The 16,170-nt window shown below is 35.0% G+C and overlaps 1 protein-coding gene across 3 annotated transcripts in view; it reads right to left on the bottom strand.

Annotated features, from left to right (window-relative positions):
* Karybeta3 (karyopherin beta 3) overlaps positions 1 to 10,643 on the bottom strand; it is a 196,376-nt gene extending 185,733 nt beyond the window's left edge. The window contains exon 1 of one of the 3 annotated variants that reach the window (XM_085809207.1): positions 10,465 to 10,643. In XM_085809207.1, the coding sequence (XP_085665333.1) occupies positions 10,465 to 10,563 (99 nt within the window). In that variant the 5' untranslated portion in view covers positions 10,564 to 10,643. The remainder of the gene's footprint in view (positions 1 to 10,464) is intronic. The other 2 variants (XM_085809206.1, XM_085809205.1) reach the window with 2 other exon arrangements.
* Between the last annotated feature and the right edge of the window lie 5,527 nt (positions 10,644 to 16,170).

Raw genomic sequence — 16,170 nt, 5'->3', positions numbered from 1 at the left:
CAGATTTTAAAGACCTGGGAAAGAAAGCTAAAGCAACCTGTGTGACAATAAGGTATTTTTTTTTTTTTACTTCTTTCTGGCAAGCGTTTTAGTAGTTGTCGCTATAGTTTCTTTAGCATGTTCTTTTTGTGTGCTTTCTGTTAAACATTTGTTAATTTATACAGATGATGTTTTTACTTTTGCCTCTATTCATAATGTTAGACTAACAGGTTATTGGCCAAGGATGCTCTAACTGGAGAAAAAAAATGGCTGATCTTTCCAATATGGTAACTGGTAGTTTGGCGACATTTTGGAGGCGATAAAGGTTACTACCTGGGACTTTGGTAATAATGTGAGCAGTACTCAGTTCCGATTACGCATTATTTTGTGTGAGGGAAATGAGAGATCATGTGATATGTCATGTGATATTAATGGACGAATTACGGTTCTTTAATCGGAAAAGGGGGGAAATCGGGAAAAAAATCTGGAAATTTTGTATTTGCCTTTATTCTGCGTTGTGTGAAACAGTGTTTGTTAATTTTTGGATCCCATGGCCCTAACTAAAGTGAATTCGAAATGGGTATTTAGTGGGATTGAAAGGCGTAGTAATAAGTGTTTCTTTAAGGTTGTGCGAGATAGAAGTAAAGATGTTGTATTAAGTTATTTATTTTACCTGGTACCTTGGTGTGAACTATAAGTATGATTTTAAAGATCGTGAAACAGAAATAAGAAAAGTTTATCGGACACGTAATCAAGATTCTGAAGAAGAATAGGTAAATTAGTATTTTTAATTATTTGAGGATATTATTTTTATGCATTGTTTTAAATGTAATGTGGAAGTAAAGTAATTTGCGTAAACGTGCATGGAAATAATTTAAATATTTGACACTAAGTATTTGTAACCATTTGTAATGAAGGAAAGGTATGAATTAGTTAGTGACGTTTGTAATATAATAGATAATGTAGAGGTAAAAGTTTTTGGATATTTTATTTATTTTATATGTGGAAATGTTCATATTTGGAAAGAGTATAAACTTTTTCGCGATCAGGTAATTTCATATATATTCTTTTTACCGGGTTTAAAGATTCAGAAAATTGTCATGTATTTTCGTGAAATTTTTCTATTTTATGAGAAAAAAGCAGTGTACATGAATATAGTGAAGAGTGTGCGCAATGCCATTTTTGTGTAATTCTGGGATGTTTTTTTTTAAGTAAAAATAAGTCGGCATGTACATGGTTTATGTGTATGTGTTATTTTGAAAATCGCGTAAGGAGTATGGTATTGTGCACTTTTTCCCAATTTTGCAGTGAATATTTGTCATGATGAAGCAGTTTTGTTAGATAAAATTTCTAGCATAAGTGTAATTCGGCTAGTAGATTGTTGAAAGAAGTGTTCAGTAGATAAAAAGAAAAGAAACATGTCTTTACTTCGTGAAGATAAAATGGCGGCGGGAAAAAAAAATAGAGGGTTGCTGTAGGAGAGTTGGTCGCCAAATTTTCGCCAAAAAATCGCCAAGTTACCATAATGTAAAGATCAACCAAAAAAATTTGGAAGCAATGTGGAGATAAAAGTAAATTAGCAGCAGTTCATAAGCCTACACAGCAGGTCTGAAGCCTCACTTAAGTCATAAATTAGTTTGCAAAAATGGAAGCTGCAAAGATATCAGTTAAGCCATTGTGTGGAAAAAGTGATTGGCCTATTTGGAAATATCGAATTAAGTTATCACAAAATTGCTTTAGACATTGAAAAAGGAAAATTAAAACAGCCAGTGAACCTGATTGTCAGTTGAACATCTACCTAATTATTATCTTTGTTTTGATGTAATTTAGTAAATTATGAATGCTAACAGTTGAGTTTTTTCACATTTATGTTTTGAGTTTGTTCTTTCTGTTAAAAAAAAAAAATAAATACAAAAATGACTTTGAGTTGCTTTTCACGTGTATTTGAAAATTAATGAGTAATCCGCGTGCCATTTATATTTTCAGTGTATTTTGAGATGTTAATGCTAAAGTTGTCACTTATTAGATTTGTAAATAAAACTGTAAAAACAAACTGTTTGTATTGTTACAAGATGTTTCATTGAATAACTGATTACACTAATTTCCATCACTATTCTTCTGACATCAAAGGCAAAACGGAATACTCATCAAGACATCGCCGCAGAGATTCAAAAGAGATACAAAGATGGCGTGAAGGTTTCTAATAAAGACAATAAGTGCACTATGATGGTTCTTATGAACTCCATGACTGAAGCTACTTTACAAAAGTTAATGAGCTTCGCGGAAGAGAAATTTGGCTTGAACTTCACAAAATATTCGAAGATTCAGCTGATAACCAACTTTACAACATATGTTTACAGATCTTCAAATTCAGTTGGTCAAATGATTATATGGCAGTTCATTTATCCAACTGAAAAATTTAAGGAACAATATTGGATACCCTTCCTGCCAGTTAGCATACTTTCAAATCAATCTAGTTACTTCTTAGTAATGAAAATAAACCTCTAAATGAATTAACCACACAACTGTGCACCCATGAAAGAAAATTAAAGAAAGATCCCAATTTTGTAGAAACTTTAGATCAGGAAGCATTGATAGCAAATTCAAAATCTAAGCAGAAATAAGCTCTTAACAAGAAAAACAATAGCAAGTGTAATTATTGTCACTAGGGAGGACATTAGGTCAGAACATGCATGAAGTGGATAGCTGATGGGAGAAACCACCAAAAACCTAGTCTACATATACGGCCAAACAAAGGAGGCATACTTGCCAACCTATGACACTAAAAAATCGGCAGATTTTTTTTTAAGTAATCAGAAGAATTTTCTCAATGACAAGATTTTTAAATTCTCTGCATTTTTAAATAATACAAATATCCAGAAAGAAAATATATTTTTAAATAACGAAATAACTTTAAATAGTAACTAATTAAACTAATCCGAAAGGTCAGTTATTATTTTTAAATGCAAATACTGAAAAAATACTTGCATGTTAAAAAAAAATTACTACTACTTGTACCTTCTAATAACCAGAAAAATACACCAGTTTTTCTATCACTAAATAACTAGATCACTAATCATTTGATTACAAAAGATGAATTAACATAATTTTGCACTATAGAATTGCATTAAGAACATGGAGAAAAATGGAACACACAAAAAAGCAAAAGGCTTTCTTAAGGTCCGAAGACAAAAACATAAATATTCGTTCTTCACAAAATAAACTTAACGGAAAATGTGTTCCTTGTCAAGCTATTTTTTTTAATCTCGGAAGAGCTTTATGTTTACATTTTGTAATATTATTTTGAGAACTACCAACGGAATTGTCCACAGATGCAGAACTTACTTAATATTCATCACACCTATTTTTAACTATAAAAGTTATAATTACATCTCCATTTACTTAAGACATCTTTCAATAAAATCTTTTATCTTCTAAACTCTAGAAGCAAGATAACCAGCATGTACATACATATTTCAGATTCATTTATTTCAGTATTATGCAGCTGTTGGAATTGTTTCAATTTTTCCTTCCTTTTAACAGTCTTTCCAAAATAATAAATATCCACAATGTGTTCATTCACACTTGCTGGCAAAGAAGCTGACCCTTTTTCCCTGCTAATTTTAAGAGGTGACAGGTACATTTCATTATTTGCAAATATGAATTTTCTTTTTAAGATGCCTGCAGCATCAATCTTCATGCCTACAATTCCTGGTGCATTCTCGGCACTAAATGCTATGAATTATCTAGAAAAAGTGCTCTTTCTTTTAACGTTTTAATAATTACCTTTGCTATACATTAAAAACTGTCAAATATCCTTCTAAAGTGGGGACAGAAAGTAAACTATACTCAATTTCTGAAGACTGGATTTTTTTTTTTTTTTTAATTGGATACAATTTTGCATCGGTATTACTGCTTCCATCTGTGTAGACAGGCAGGATGGAACTGTTTTAAAGCAATCAATAACTGAAGATTTATTTTTCATACCAATTTCTTATATAACTCTAGGCTGTTTTTGTTTTTGTAGCTGAGCATTTTTTAGTGATTTTACTGTTAGGGGAACATTTTTCTAAAACAGCTGCAGCATGATCTGGTGCATTCAGTGACAGGCTGTGATCCAGTAAAAAGGCAGAAAACAGAGATTCTGCATTGAGAACTTTTTGCTTTGCTTCCACAGAAAAAATTTTTGTTCCTAATACAACTCAAGCTGTCCTTGTATATGCACATATTTAAGAACATCGGCCCTTTCACAATGTGAAATCGAAAAACCACAAGGACAAATGATACACATTGCAATATTACATTTCCTTGACAAAATAATAGATGGAAAGTCCTCTGTGTATGATTTTTGAAAAGTACCTAAATATTTTACATTTTTTGAAGACATAACTAAGACAAAAGATAGCAGTTTCTTAAGCTATTTCTAGGCAGTACATGAAACTTAATGCTGCTCACTGGCAAGACGAATGAAATAAACAATCTCGATCTTCCTTTATGCTCACTGGCTAATATATGCTAGATGATTAGTAGTGACGCTTGATTCTCATTGGAAAACTGGAACACATGTTTCGGACTCTCGTACACAAAGCAGAAACATGTCATATATCAGTCATCTTTTTGAATGACTTATATGAAAGGAGGGGTTTTTTTAATATTCATCTAAAGTAAAACAAATGCTTTCAGACACCTAAAATCACGGTTTTGGGTGGAAATAAAATATTAAGCCAAGCTACATAAAAATCAAGAGAAATTTTAAGAATAAGAAAAAGTTGAGGGAAATATGTTGAAAAACACGAGTCTCCTGCCTAAATTGGGAAAGTTGGCAACTTTGAGGAAGTAAGAATAATTTTGCTGTAGATGAGGCAACATTTTCTGCTGAAACAAATTCTGATGATTGCTTTATTGACAATGAAACCTCAAAAACACATCGTCAATAACAGTCACTATTTTATAAACTTTGAAAAATTTGAGCTTTTCCATAGCATCACTGCAGCAAATGGAGTCATTACCAGTAAATGAAAAAGGCACTATCAAAATAATGACCATTGTAAATGGGATGAATCAATTAAATGTTCCAGAAATAACTAATATTTTTTCTGTGTTAGCAACTCAAGATAGAAACCAGAACAGCACATCTGAATCAACATTTAAGGATTATTATTTAATAGATAACAAAACAGTTCTACATGGTACAAAAAATGCCAGTGGGGTCTCTTTAAAAGCATGATGAAGACTTTAGTTCCTGAAACTCGTACTGACATAAATGTGACCGAGAATAATGAATCAACTCTTCAACTTTATCATAAATAATGGGGTCACCAAGATGAAAAGTATGTAAAGGCCATTCTTGAGAAAGAGTTGAATATGAAGATTAAGTTTGATATGAAATTATATGAAGGAAAAGACTATCATTTAAAGTTCGGAAATAGAAAAGAGGTTACAAAAGCTGGAGAAACTTTCTCGACAGACATTTGCACGCCACTGAAAGAATCACTTAAGGAATAGCAATACTTCACAATCTTCAAAGATGCCTTCACCAAACTTCGACACTTTTTTCCCTTAAAGCACAAATCAGAAGTAAAGGACCTGCTTGAAAATTTCATAGCTCATGCTAAGAACTTAAGGTATAAAGTTAAAGAAATCCTCAGAGGCAAAGCTGGGGAGGTTGACAACCAAGCAGTTTGAAAGATCTTGTACAAGCATTGAATCTCACACAGGCTCACAGCTCAATATACACCAGAGTAAAATGACAGAGCTGAACGAGAGCACAGAAGTTTTCGAAATGGCCAGAACTCTCAAATATTCGATTGAAGAAGTGAATTTTCCTGCTTTCCTATAAGCAGATTTCATCAGTTTACAAACTGAACAGGATGGGCAAGTTTTCAATTCCTAATCCAAGTCCTTATGAATTATTGAAAACATAGGAGAAACCTAGGATAAAATATGTGCATCATTTGGATCAGCCTATTATAATCATGTCCCAGTTCAGAACAGGGGAAAGATGGACAAAAAAGCAACTAAAGGCTACCTTCTTGGGTATAATGGAGATAAAAGGTACCACACAAAGAAACCAGCACAGTAATCTGTGTCCGAGATGACACATTTGAGTAGAAACCTTCAATGATAGAAAATATTATAATACTACCCCTCCAAAAAACTTCTAAAGAAAACCAATCTCAAGATGATGATGCAAATAAAGTAAGAACAGATGAAGCCTCCAAACAGAAAGAAAAGGATGTGGAAGATATACCAGAAAAGGATATTCAGCCCAGGAAAAAAATTTCAAGTGGACAACAGACATTTTGGAAAATTCAGAGATTTATGAAGAAAATCTGCCAGAAATAAATGGAACTGCAAGTGGGATGCAGTGCAGCTGACAATTCAAGAAACAGGAATGTTAAGACTCAATACCCAAGAAAGTGTTTCCGATGGATCCTTAAACTTTGAAGACGCATTAATTAACTAGTCCAGATGCAGAAAAAATTGGAAGTTAGCCATGGAAGACAAACTGAGAAATTTAAAAGGAAGTGAAACTGGGACATACTGCCTAGGCCAAAAGAAAGGAAAGCTGTGAAATGAAAGTGAGTCTTCAATAGAAAACTTAATAAAGATGAACAGGTGGAAAGACACATTAGTCGCTTGTGGCTACACCCAAGTTGAACGAATTGACTACAAGATGTTTTCTCCTGTAATAAAAACAAAATCAAGTAGAGTTTTATAGCATTTTCAGTTCAGCAAGACTAGCCAGGTTCATCAGTTAGATATTACCACAGACTATTTAAATGGAAAATTAAGTGAGACAATTTTCATGGAACAGCCATCAGTGAGTCTACACGTAAAACCACATGGAGAAGTTTGGATGTTAAATACAAGTCATTATGGACTTCCATCAGTCTGGGAGAGAGGGGAATCATTTGCCTGGATAAATTTCTCAAGTCAGCTAACCTAACAAGATCCAGAGCAGATCCTTGCATCTACTTCAATGAGGAAAAAGAGTTCATCATAGATGTGTATGTGGATAACCTCCTTGTAATGTCCAGCTAAGTCTCCGTCATTCATGAATTTAAGAACAATATTGCAGCCACATTTAAAATCAAGGACTTGAGAGAGATAAGCATAAGGGAAGATGGCTCAATGACTCTCCATCAAAGTATATATAGTAGTGAGCTCTTGGGAACGATATGCTAGATGCTAGAGAAGCATCAAAACCAATATATCAGTCATTAAGCAAAACCAGGTTAGATGGTGAAAGGGGCACTAAAATACAGGCAGGCTGTTGGAAGACTTTCGTACCTGGCAGGAGAAAGAAGGCCCGATTTTGCCTTTTTAACCACTTACATGAGCCAGTTTGATAATTGTCCAAGTAAGGTATATTATTGGACTGGCAAACAATGGTGAATCTTCAGATTATGGTGACTTGGCGATTTTTTTTCCGACCAACCCTGCTACAGCAACCCGCTAGTTTTTTTTTTTTTCACTCAACATTTTTTCCAACAATCTGCTAGCCAAATTACGTTTATGCTAGAACTTTTATGGAACAAAAGTGCTTAATCATGACGAAGATTAGGTGCGAGATTGGGAGATAGTGCAGAATCGCCCACCGCTTTGCACGTTTTTAAGAATTGCACATACACAGTACCCATATACACGTCGATCTATTTTCACTTATTGCGCACACACTTGACTTTATCCATGTAGACATCGACCTATTTTCACTTAAAAAGTCAAAGAAACTTGACAAAAATCCAATTCTTACTCTTGTAAAAAGCGCCAAACAAATAAGTGGGCGATTCTGCACTTTAGCAGCGAAATTGTTTCTAAGTGCTTATTAGCTAAAATCACAATCGGAATTTTCCGGAAAATGTCACATAACATGTCTCATGATCTCTCATTTCTCCGAGACAAAACAATCTGTGATTCGAACTGTGTACTTCTCAGATTATTGCTGAAGTCCTACCTAGTAGCCTTTATCACCTTACCAAAATGTTGCCAAACTACCTGTTACCATATTCCAAAGATTAGCCCAAACAACATATTTTTCGTTACCTAAAACAAACCAAAGAATTAAAACTGACTTTCCAAAGAACTGGAAAAGATTTGAAAGTGTTCTCTGATTCCAATTGGGCTGGTGATATGATCGATGCATAATCATTTAGTGGCTATGTTGTATCACTACGAGATGGAGCTGTCTCATAGAGCAGTAAGAAGCAACAGACAAATACCTCGTCAACAGCTGAAGCCGAGTACTTCTCAATGTGCCATGCAACCAAGGAAGTGGTGTGGTTCCAAAACTTTTTGCAAGAAATTGTGGAAGAAGATATTTTGAACTTTCTACAAAACATATTTGTTGATAACCAGGACACTATTTCTTCAACTAAAAACCACGTTACTTCAGAGCACAACGAACACATTGAATGCAGGCAATTTTTCTTACGGCAAAAGGTTAAAGAGAAGTTGTTGAACTTTACCTAAGATGCAGCAGAAGACATATTAACTAAGAGCATGCTAAAGAAAGCTTGTATAACCAAAGGTTCAGTGTAGCACTGAAGGAAATTTTATCAAAGGGGAGTGTTGCAAATAATTTTCATATTTGAAATTTCCCATTATATTTTTATAACCTGTGTGGCAACACAGTTTTTTACTTCTTTCTGGCAATGGTTTCATTAGTTCTCGCAGTTAAAATTTACTCTACAGTACCTCTTGGCGAACTGTCTCTTTTTTGGCGCCAAGATCGGCACCAATTTCAAGATAGTGGCGAACTTTCCGCCCACTCCACAAAACTACTATTAAAAATTAATAATCTAAAAAGTATTTAAAAACTCTTTAAAAGCTATTTTTAATTATGATTTACAAAAGTAAGAATCCAACCACTTTAGTGGCATGACTATCTCACTCAAAAGAGAAAATATTAATTTTTAAGTCCGCAATTTTATTCTGGACAAAAATTTTTGGTTTAATCCTAGTATCCGGTGCACACGGGATTTGACTGCTTTTGGCGACTTTATGATGAGCAGTAAAAACGGGACATAAACGATGAGTAGTGAACGGGTCATTCAAAGAATATACATAGTTATATATAGTATATATTATGTATTTGGCTCTAGTGTAGAATTGGGTGCCCCTTCGATTAGCGACAATGTTTTGTAAAATTTTGGCGATGAAATCGTATTTCTGGTTACTATGATAGTGTAACTCTGCTTTAGCATCCTGATTTTTTTTAAATAAAAATAGATTGATGTGTACATGGACAAATTTAAACAGTGCGCAATGCCTAGTTTGTGCAATTCTGGGATGTTTTTTTAAGTGAAAACAGATCGATGCGTACATGGACACACAGTTTATGCAATTCTTTGACTTTTTATTTTGGTTTTGTGTAGCGGCCATCTTGAAATTGTGTCTTCCTGACGCCGATCTTGCCGTCAAAAAAGAATCTCCAAAAAACAAGGGACACCCAATTGTAAACTTTTACCATGTATTTACACACATAGTGTATAGTATATAGACGTTCTTTGGATCATTTTTGGTGTTGGCGATAATTTTCAAAATCGCGCCAAGGCTGCACCGTATACTAGGATTTTACCAAAAAATTTTTAGTGTAAGGAGATTAGATGAATCTATGCTTAAAATAAAAATAATTCAGAATTTAAATTTAATTCATGGAAAATGTGTTTAAGACCTTAAAATATAAAGTGTCTGATAACTTTTGTGAGACTTACTATGACTGGAACATTAATCGCTATCATTCTCCATAAATGTACATACAAAAGATAAGAACCTATAACATGTAGTTTCTATAAAACTTCTGTGAAGAATCTGTCCCCAGCTTGCAAAAGGATAGATAATAGTTTACCTTGTGAAACATAAAATTGCTGCTTTAAAATGAATAGAAAACCCACAGCTTTAGATTACACAAGTAAAATAACACTGCTGAATTCCAAGCATGTTCTCAGCAATCTTAAAACTCAAAGTTTGGAAAATACATACTATCATATTAATAGCAGAAATATATAAACGTAGAAATTCAGATATTTTCTCTTTACCAAAGTTAAAAATTTACACATAACACTATACAATACTATTAGAAATACGAAGAATACATTACATTAAGAACAAAACGAACACATTACAGCATCGCAATTATTTTGAAGTCAGACATGAGCTTGTCAGAGATTCTGTCTCAGCTTGAATTCAATGATAGAAATGAATTCTGACCGGCATATTTCAACGAAATTTAACAACATAGTTGACCGACCATGCTTCTTAGCCATAGAAAGTGCACGTGTTCCTTTGTTCAAATCGAAACAGAATACCCATATCCCATAAAGTATTACAATTATTCAACAAACAAGAAAAATTAAACAATCACGGGGTAAAAGGGCATTAAATTCTAGAAGAGTAACTCAGCTTTGACGTTAAAGTAGCACTACAGATTCCATGAAATCCAAACTACACATGCTACGTACTAGTACGAAAATTACAACTTACCTCTGCTTTTGTTCTGACATTATTGTCAGGGGATAATAGATCAGCTAAAATAGCACAGAAAGTTTTGAAATCTGTAGGCATTTCACTTTCAGAAGACATTTTCTTTTCTTAACATCACAGAACACAATGTTCGATTTTCAACTGTCGGTCACTCTGCGCGCGCAATGCCACATTTTCTAACGTTGATCGTTTTAGTCGTTTCGAATTCGGTGATTATTTTCAGGGGCTAAGCCAATGCTATATGCAAAATACGGAATGTAGTCCACAAAAATGCAAAATAGGGAATGTTAACATCAGTAGGATATGAAAAGTGATTAAAAGGGTGATTCTTTCGGATTAATGACGTTTGTGTTAGAATGCAGTTAATCAACAGCGTATCACTTGATCTTACTCTTAAAGATTGTTATGAATCAGTACATGTTTGTTGATAAAAGAAATATATATATATATATAAATCGAGAGAAATTGTAACGAACACAGAGCTTAACCCTTTCAGGACCAACGTCACGTATACGCGACACAACTGTTGCAACTCTCAGCGCTACAACGTGCAGGTTACAAATTAAATAATCACAGCAGGGATTATTAATATAAAGATTTAATATGGATATCTCACACAAGCTGAAAACGTTACATTACTCCATCAAGTGCATACATAAAACTGAGTGAAAAGGGAATTTCCCCGCTTAGTTCGCAGTTAAAGAAAAAAAATACGAATAATAAAAAAAAAAGTCAAATCAAATGCGGGGCTCCTTCTGTGAACTTCGCACAGCCGTTACGTAATCGTCTGTCTGCAGCAGCCGTCTCCAACATTCTCCCCCTCTTTGAGTCGACTTCAGGTTGCCTTAAAGACATACAGTACCTGGTCGAAGAGATCTAATCGATCTAATCTCTGAGGCACCTTGATCACAAGTCCAAATCTTGACACTTTAGCACCTTGCAGGATGTTACTAGAGTCCTTTGAAGAGTCATTAGAATCTGAATGCTCATCACTAGAAATAGAAGAAATAGGATTAGTAAAGGAGTTATCGTGTATGGGATCAGTGGGCGTGTCCGTTAACTGCACTTCCAATGGAAAGACTCGCTGAATGGGACGAAGCAGGATACCAGCTTGAGTCTTTAGTTCTACAGTTCTCATCTTGCCATCTTTTCCAGGAATTAGTCGAATGACCTTAGCTAAAGGCCAATGCATCCGTTTTTGGATGTCATCTCCTATTTGGACAATTTCACCCAACCGTAGCTCTGACAATGGATCCTTCTTATTTTGGACCAGAACGCCTAAATATTCTTTCCTAAATCTATGCCTCAAATCATTAAGCAGTTTTTGGCGATGTATAGCCCTTTTTCGAAGACATTTCGAATCGCAGAAATCCACATCAGGAACACCTAAGCTACGATTCTCGATGAGAAACATGGCTGGGGAAAGTGGGATTAGATCATCCAAATTTTTGGACAGATAGGTAAGAGGTCTAGAGTTAATTATTGACTCACAGTCGCACAATACTATGTACAACTCCTCGGTTGTAAGAACCGCGTTACCGAATGTCCTTCTCAACAGTTCCTTTACTACACGAACTAACCTCTCCCACCAGCCTCTTGAAAGCGTATCTGCCGGGTTTAAATAACCTGGTACATGGCGCCAACACTGAGAAGGAATCAGACTGTTTATTTCTTTTACCCTATTCGTAACGAAAACTGGCCAATCACGACGGTTCTTAATCCACCAGAGTGCTACCATAGAATCACTCCATGCAGTAATTTTCAAATGAGGCAAGTCTAAGGCGGCGTATACTGAGTGAACCAGTCTCGTGCCAATGCAACAGGCCATCAATTCTAACCGGGGTATTATCAGATTTTAACGGCGCTAACCTGGATTTGGCTCTGATCAATCGAATTTTGACTCCCACGGGCGTTACAGTTCTAATGTAGACACATGCACCATAAGAGCTCTACACGTACCGATTTTGTCGGCCGACATTCTCGCAGAGGAACAATTTTCAGGATGTGGGCATGCGCTAAAAATCTGTCATGTTCTCTGCGACGATTTCAGAGCTAGTGTTCACCGCTCACTAGCCGACGATAAAATCGGCGACTCTAGCCAATTACAGTGAATTGCCAGAGCTATTTTTAACCTTAAATTTCGAGTAAAATTTTATGGAGAATTAATTATATGAAATATTTCCCCTCAATGATGCGTAATAAATATTTATTAATAATGTATGAAAAGCTATTTTTTTTAAAATTACAGATGATATTAAGACACAATAACACGCCGAATAAATACTAATTCAGAAGTCAAACAACAAAAATCAGCGTTATATTTACAGAATTTTCACAGGACTAGTTTCGATGGTTTTACCGAACCACCATCCTCAGCTGCAAAACCGCAAATGAAGAAGATAGGAAATAATGATTAGATAAAATAAGAAAGCCTGGACAAGAATAAGCAAGTGGTGCCATCTATTGGTGAAACCAGAACTAAAACATAATTTCTTTAAAGGCCGAAGGCAAAGTTGGATTGGAATTAGGATCGTTAGCTAGAACAGAAAGATTTTTATGAATGTGAAATGCCTCTAGAAAATCCAGTTCTCCAATGGAAGACGTTTTTTGAATAATTTTGGCAGCAGAAAAATTGAAAGTGTGATTTTCGGACCAACAATGTTGAGCAACAGAAGACTTCTTTGTTTCCTTTTTTCTAACATATGCCTCATGTTCCTTGACGCAAAATTTCAAGGCTCTCTTAGTTTGGCCAATGTAAATTAAACCACACTGGCAAGGAATCTTATAAATACCCCAGGAATTCATATCCGGAATGGAGTCCTTGAGTATGGAACTCGGAATTTTATTGATGGGAGAATAAACAACCCGAAAGTTAAATTTCTGCAAAATATGTGCAACTTTATAGCTAATTGATGGAAAGAAGGGAATGACAACAGAATTTTTATAATCTCCTAAAACAAGAGTATGCCTTTTAGTGTGTTGGATGAGAATTTTTTAACTGCTTCGCCAGCCCGTTCGCGGGATTCGAACCTCAGATCGAACTACCAGTGTTCAGCGTCTTTACCACTCGGCCGCTGGTGGGCTATTTAATTAAGGAATGACAATCTAAGTTTAGAAACAGCATACCGTAACAACAATTCAATTATTGGCGCCGTATCTTTCATGTTACTCCCGATTGGAAAGCTACATGATTTTTAATGAGTATTCGGGTTTTGCTAGTAACCTCACTTGTGTATTTAATTATGGCAAAGCACACTAGGGCTATCTTCCTAAGGGGAGTGATGCCTTCGTGGGGGACTTTCTAAGGGAACTGGCTCGTATACACGTTACACATGGGGAAAACCAAGAAAACATCCATGCAGCCAGCCCGTTCGCGGGATTCGAAGCTCAGACCGAACTACCAGTGTTCAGCGACTTTACCGCTCGGCCGCTGATGGGCCTAACTTCACTTGGAAATCGCGCTTAAACTAGGTTAGTTGGTTATTTGAACATAGAAAGAACATGGGAGCTATTTGATTAAGATGCTTTCATAGAGAACCTTTGTAAAGAGAACCTGGAAAACTACGAAAACCAACCATGCAGCCTGGGTTAGACTTCGCAACAAACAATTAGTATTTAACAATCTTCAAATGCTAGGCAACTGGTGAGGCTCCAATTAAATCTCCAATTTAATATTTTATTTGTAAATATTTAAAATATTTTTGTATTCATAGACACAAAAAGCAGAATTAAGTTTTGTTAACTCGTTAGTAAACTACCAAACCGTAGTGCAAATGAATATTCAATTTCTTTTGCAATACTTGTATTCAGTTAATATTCTTTAAATATGAGCTAAAGAAGGAATGTTCTCGGAAGATTAAAGAAGTGTTTAAATCCAGTGATATTAGGTTTGTCTTACAAGCTCAGGTATCAAAACGATTCTGCAATTACCCGAGTATTGACTTGTAAATGGCTGTGAATTAAGCAGGTGACTTTTAATCTTAAGTTATTCAGTCAGAAAACATATTCCAAATGTTTTGTACTGCATGAGAATGCATCTTTACATTATTCAATAACCAATCGGAGAACCGCTTGTATTCTGAAAATAAGTATGTGTACTCAATCGTCCTGCATGTTCATCATATTTTTCTTCTTGTGATTTTTTTTCTTTCCCAAAAACTAAAGTTGCCTCTCAAAGGAAAGTTTTTTTGACATTGAAGAGACAAAAGGAGTATGACATCTACTTTTAGAGGCATGTCAAAAACAAATCTCTACAAGCCTTCTCTTCCATTACACGTTGTGCATTCAGACAAAAAGTTGCATTGGCGTAAATTCTATAATCTATTTTTATTACACTCTGATTATTTTATTAACATACAGTGAATGTTTACTAAATCTTTTACTTCAGCTTATGTAATTCGGAATTTTTGACGGAACTGTTGTCGGAACTAGGACTTAGAAGATAAGTCAAATTAAATATTTCGATAACCCCATAAATTCAAGGTCGAAGTTTCAATATTTTATTTTCGGAGGGAGGGAAAATTTTTCACTATTGGTCCAATATCCTAAGTATATTTGCTTCGATTGTTTATTTTTCCATAAAAGCGAAAATTTTACGCATGGTATACATATAACGCATAGCTTCAAATTAAAATTTAATAATATACAGAGTGGTTATAATTAAAGTTTCACATTGAAACTGTCATAAAAGGAAAACTACTGGATCAAATGTTATCAAACTTGTAAATCGTGTAAAGGAGGTCATGGAAATTTATTTTCCCGCGAAAAAAATAAAGTTCGAAACCTCACCACAAGGGGAAAAATGGAACTGTATGCAATATTGTTAAACGAAATATGGGTCGGAATCTAACTTAACCTTTTGTTACACGGGTTTAATATGTTGTATACCATTAAGAAACTTTGAAGTAAGCAAATTACCATTTAAAGGCGTTAAATTCGATAAACGTCGAGTGCGCCATCCGTGTAAGTGAGAAATTCGTCCTTGAAAACCACGAATTAACGATTAGAAAATGTGAGATCGCAAATCACTCGTACAAGTGCGTACAATCTGGAAATCGTTTTCTTACAGATCGCTAATTTGTAAATTTTGAAGCCTGAATTCGGCCCTAAAACACGAAGCTACTGATTCAAAACGCTTTTAATCGATTTGGGCTAAAGAAATCCCTCATGTTATCTATCTGGTTCCATTGCATTCTCCTACTGCATTCGATTGAATAGCAGTCATTCCACACCGTTTGGTGTTGAAAGACAGCTAGTTTTATAACTGAACCATTTTCTCTGAAGAACAGTCGACAGCTGGAACACTGTGTTTGCAACTCGCTTAGAGTCAATGTTAAAATGTTTCGTGATACATGAACTGCAGTAACGTGGCATTTTAGATACTACGATTTTTATGCAGGGCTGCGCTCCACCTCACGTGTGTCGCAGAGTTACTTAGGCAACATTTCACGAATGAATGTCTTATAGGCCGACACTTCCCCTCTTCCCACCAGACCTCAACCTCTGTAACTTTTGGTTATGGGGTTATCTCAAAAGCACTGTTTATGGTGATAATCTAAAAAATTTGACAGAAATGAAAAAATGTGCCCTGAACTGCCTGCCTTTCCTTCTTGTCGGTATCCGCCTCTATGATGAACTTCGATTCATTGCGAAACACAGCTATAAACTTTTTAAGAAATTTTAATTCATATGAAAGATATCTACAAA

The sequence above is a fragment of the Stegodyphus dumicola genome, chromosome X2, assembly GCF_044657685.1.
Source record: "Stegodyphus dumicola isolate Sdum_Otavi_A_Nest chromosome X2, ASM4465768v1".
Lineage (NCBI taxonomy): Eukaryota > Metazoa > Arthropoda > Arachnida > Araneae > Eresidae > Stegodyphus > Stegodyphus dumicola.
This window is presented reverse-complemented; position numbering and strand designations above follow the sequence as displayed.